General features: G+C 46.0%; 1 protein-coding gene across 1 annotated transcript; it reads left to right on the forward strand.

Moving 5' to 3' along the window:
- The first annotated feature begins 1096 nt into the window (after window positions 1-1096).
- On the forward strand, window positions 1097-2032 carry LOC128422893 (olfactory receptor 5V1-like). The gene has a single exon (XM_053407513.1). It carries the CDS (start codon window positions 1097-1099, stop codon window positions 2030-2032), a length of 936 nt encoding a protein of 311 aa, XP_053263488.1.
- Window positions 2033-2311: the final 279 nt, after the last annotated feature.

Below are 2311 nucleotides of genomic sequence, written 5' to 3' on the forward strand. Positions count from 1 at the left end.
ATGCAGATTTTAAACTGGTTGTTGTCTAACTTTGTGCAGGGTGGTTAAATGAATCAAAGAAAAAGGGAGAAAGCAATCTGGGAAATGTGTCAATAGTGCAGGCTCTCTGATTTAGAGCTGGCCACAAAGCGATGCAATCTTCCATGCAGTACAGCAAAGCTTTGAAATGCTCACGGTGTTAAGCAACCTGCTTGGGTTGGATTCACTCTGTCCAGAGTAGGGCTGGGCAAATTTCTCAATTTCTCATTTTTGCACAGCAGTTTGAGAATCATTTCCTTCAATCCCACATGAAGATTCATCAGCATTTTGGTGCAAAGTTCTCCCAATATACACATTTTTGTTTTGCAATTTTACCTAATATGCAGATTTTTGCAAAGAAATTCCCTGCAACATAACCCCCCCCTCTCTATGTTATTTGCACTGTGATGTGTCTTTATATGCTCACTTAACCCCAGGATATGCATTGCGTACACGCTACTTGAATGGAGAACTACATTGCAAAATTCAGAGAAGTGTGAATTTCAGCCAGTGCCTGTGTTTTGATTTCCATATTCTTTCAGCAAGTGCCAATTGGGTAGGTTTTCCTTTAAATGTGAGCCAAATCTAATACATGCCTCCCCAACCCTAGCCCAGAGTGATATTATGCTTCTTAAAATCCTGCCAAGGGAGGTGGCAATTAAAAAGAAGGGTTGAGTACAGAGAAAAGGGAGCTTCAAAATGCTCAGTGGTGCGAGTTTTCTGGTGTTCAGTTCTGTGTTCTACCAGTCTCTATTTCTGCTTGTAGAAATTTGCTTGCTTGCTTTTGAAAAACAAAACCCCCTCAGTGTCTTTCCACGCCTGCTTTATTCAAACCTCTGCCATTATTAAAAGCCACAATTTTGGTCCCTTTCTCCCTCCACTCCTCTTTAACTTCTGCCATTGTTTCTGTAAAGCAAGAAAGCATGCACTCCAACTTTCTTTAAAAGGTATGGTGTGGATCTGGAACACATGAAAATGAATGTTGACTGGACACTTATCTGTTTATAGCAGGATGACTCTATTGGGCTTCCCTCAACGTCACTTTTCCCTCTTCTCAGATCCTCCTCTTTCCTTACTCATGGATGCAGAGAATCAAACACAGGTGGAAGAGTTTATCTTCTTGGGTCTCTCCAGAGCCCCAAGCGACCAAGTTCCCCTCTTCTTGGTCTTCTTAGCTGCCTATTTGGCCATCGTCACGGGCAACCTCATGATATTAATCGTGGTCCTGATGGATTCCCGACTTCACAGCCCCATGTACTTTTTCCTCAGTCACCTGTCTTGCTTGGACATTTGTGTTTCTTCTGTTGTTGTGCCAAAGATCCTGGTGAACTTCCTGCGCCAGAGTCACACCATCTCCTACAACCAGTGCATGGCACAAGCTTTCTTTCTGATTGGCTTTGCTGGGTGTGAGCCTGCCCTGTTGGCCGTCATGGCCTATGACCGCTATGCTGCCATTTGCCAGCCATTGCACTACAGCCGTCTCATGAGGAACAGGCTGTGCATCTATCTCGCTGTGGCCTCCTGGGTCTGGGGCTTCCTGGACTCAGCGATTCACACTGCCCTGGCCTCCAAGCTTCGCTTCTGTGGAGCCAACCAGATTCCCCAAATCTTTTGTGATGTGCCCCCGCTGTTGAAAATTGCCTGCAGTGATACAAGCATCAATGAATTGGCCACTCACATCACCAGCATGTTTGTGGGCCTGGGTCCCTTGCTCTTCATCATCATCTCCTATTTCTACATCTTGGCCTCCATTCTGAAGATTCGCTCCAGCACTGGCAGGAGGAAAGCCTTCTCCACCTGTGGCTCACACTTGGTTGTGGTCACCCTCTGCGTCGGAAATGAATTGGTGAACTACAACCGCCCAAGCGCCGGCTACTCTCTGGAGATAGACACCCTGATCTCCACAATGTATTGTATCGTCACCCCTATGCTGAACCCCCTCATCTACAGCCTCCGCAACAAGGAAGTGAAAGAAGGCCTGAGGAAGGTTCTGAACTGCCGGAGGACAGCTTGAATCACATTTCTGCTGCTCTATACCACAGTGTCTTCTAAAAGTCTGGTAGTTGTTTTTCTCTTTGACATCTGGTGGGAGGGTGTTCCACAGGGCGGGTGCCACTACCAAGAAGGCCTTGCTTTCTCCTAATCCAAGGCTCATCTAACATGCCTCCAAGCAAAGTGTTTGGATGGTGACACCTTAAAACCATGAAGTTTTTATAACTGACTCCACTCTTTTATAAATTCTTTGAGAGATGAAACAGCTTGCTGCAGTTGACGTGGCTGCCAATAGAGGGCC

Source organism: Podarcis raffonei, chromosome 10 (genome assembly GCF_027172205.1).
Source record: "Podarcis raffonei isolate rPodRaf1 chromosome 10, rPodRaf1.pri, whole genome shotgun sequence".
NCBI classification, from domain to species: Eukaryota; Metazoa; Chordata; class Lepidosauria; order Squamata; family Lacertidae; genus Podarcis; species Podarcis raffonei.

Bases quoted from the DNA above. Each gene is read 5' to 3' on its own strand.
- LOC128422893 (XM_053407513.1), top strand. From the start codon at position 1,097: ATGGATGCAGAGAATCAAACACAGGTGGAAGAGTTTATCTTCTTGGGT.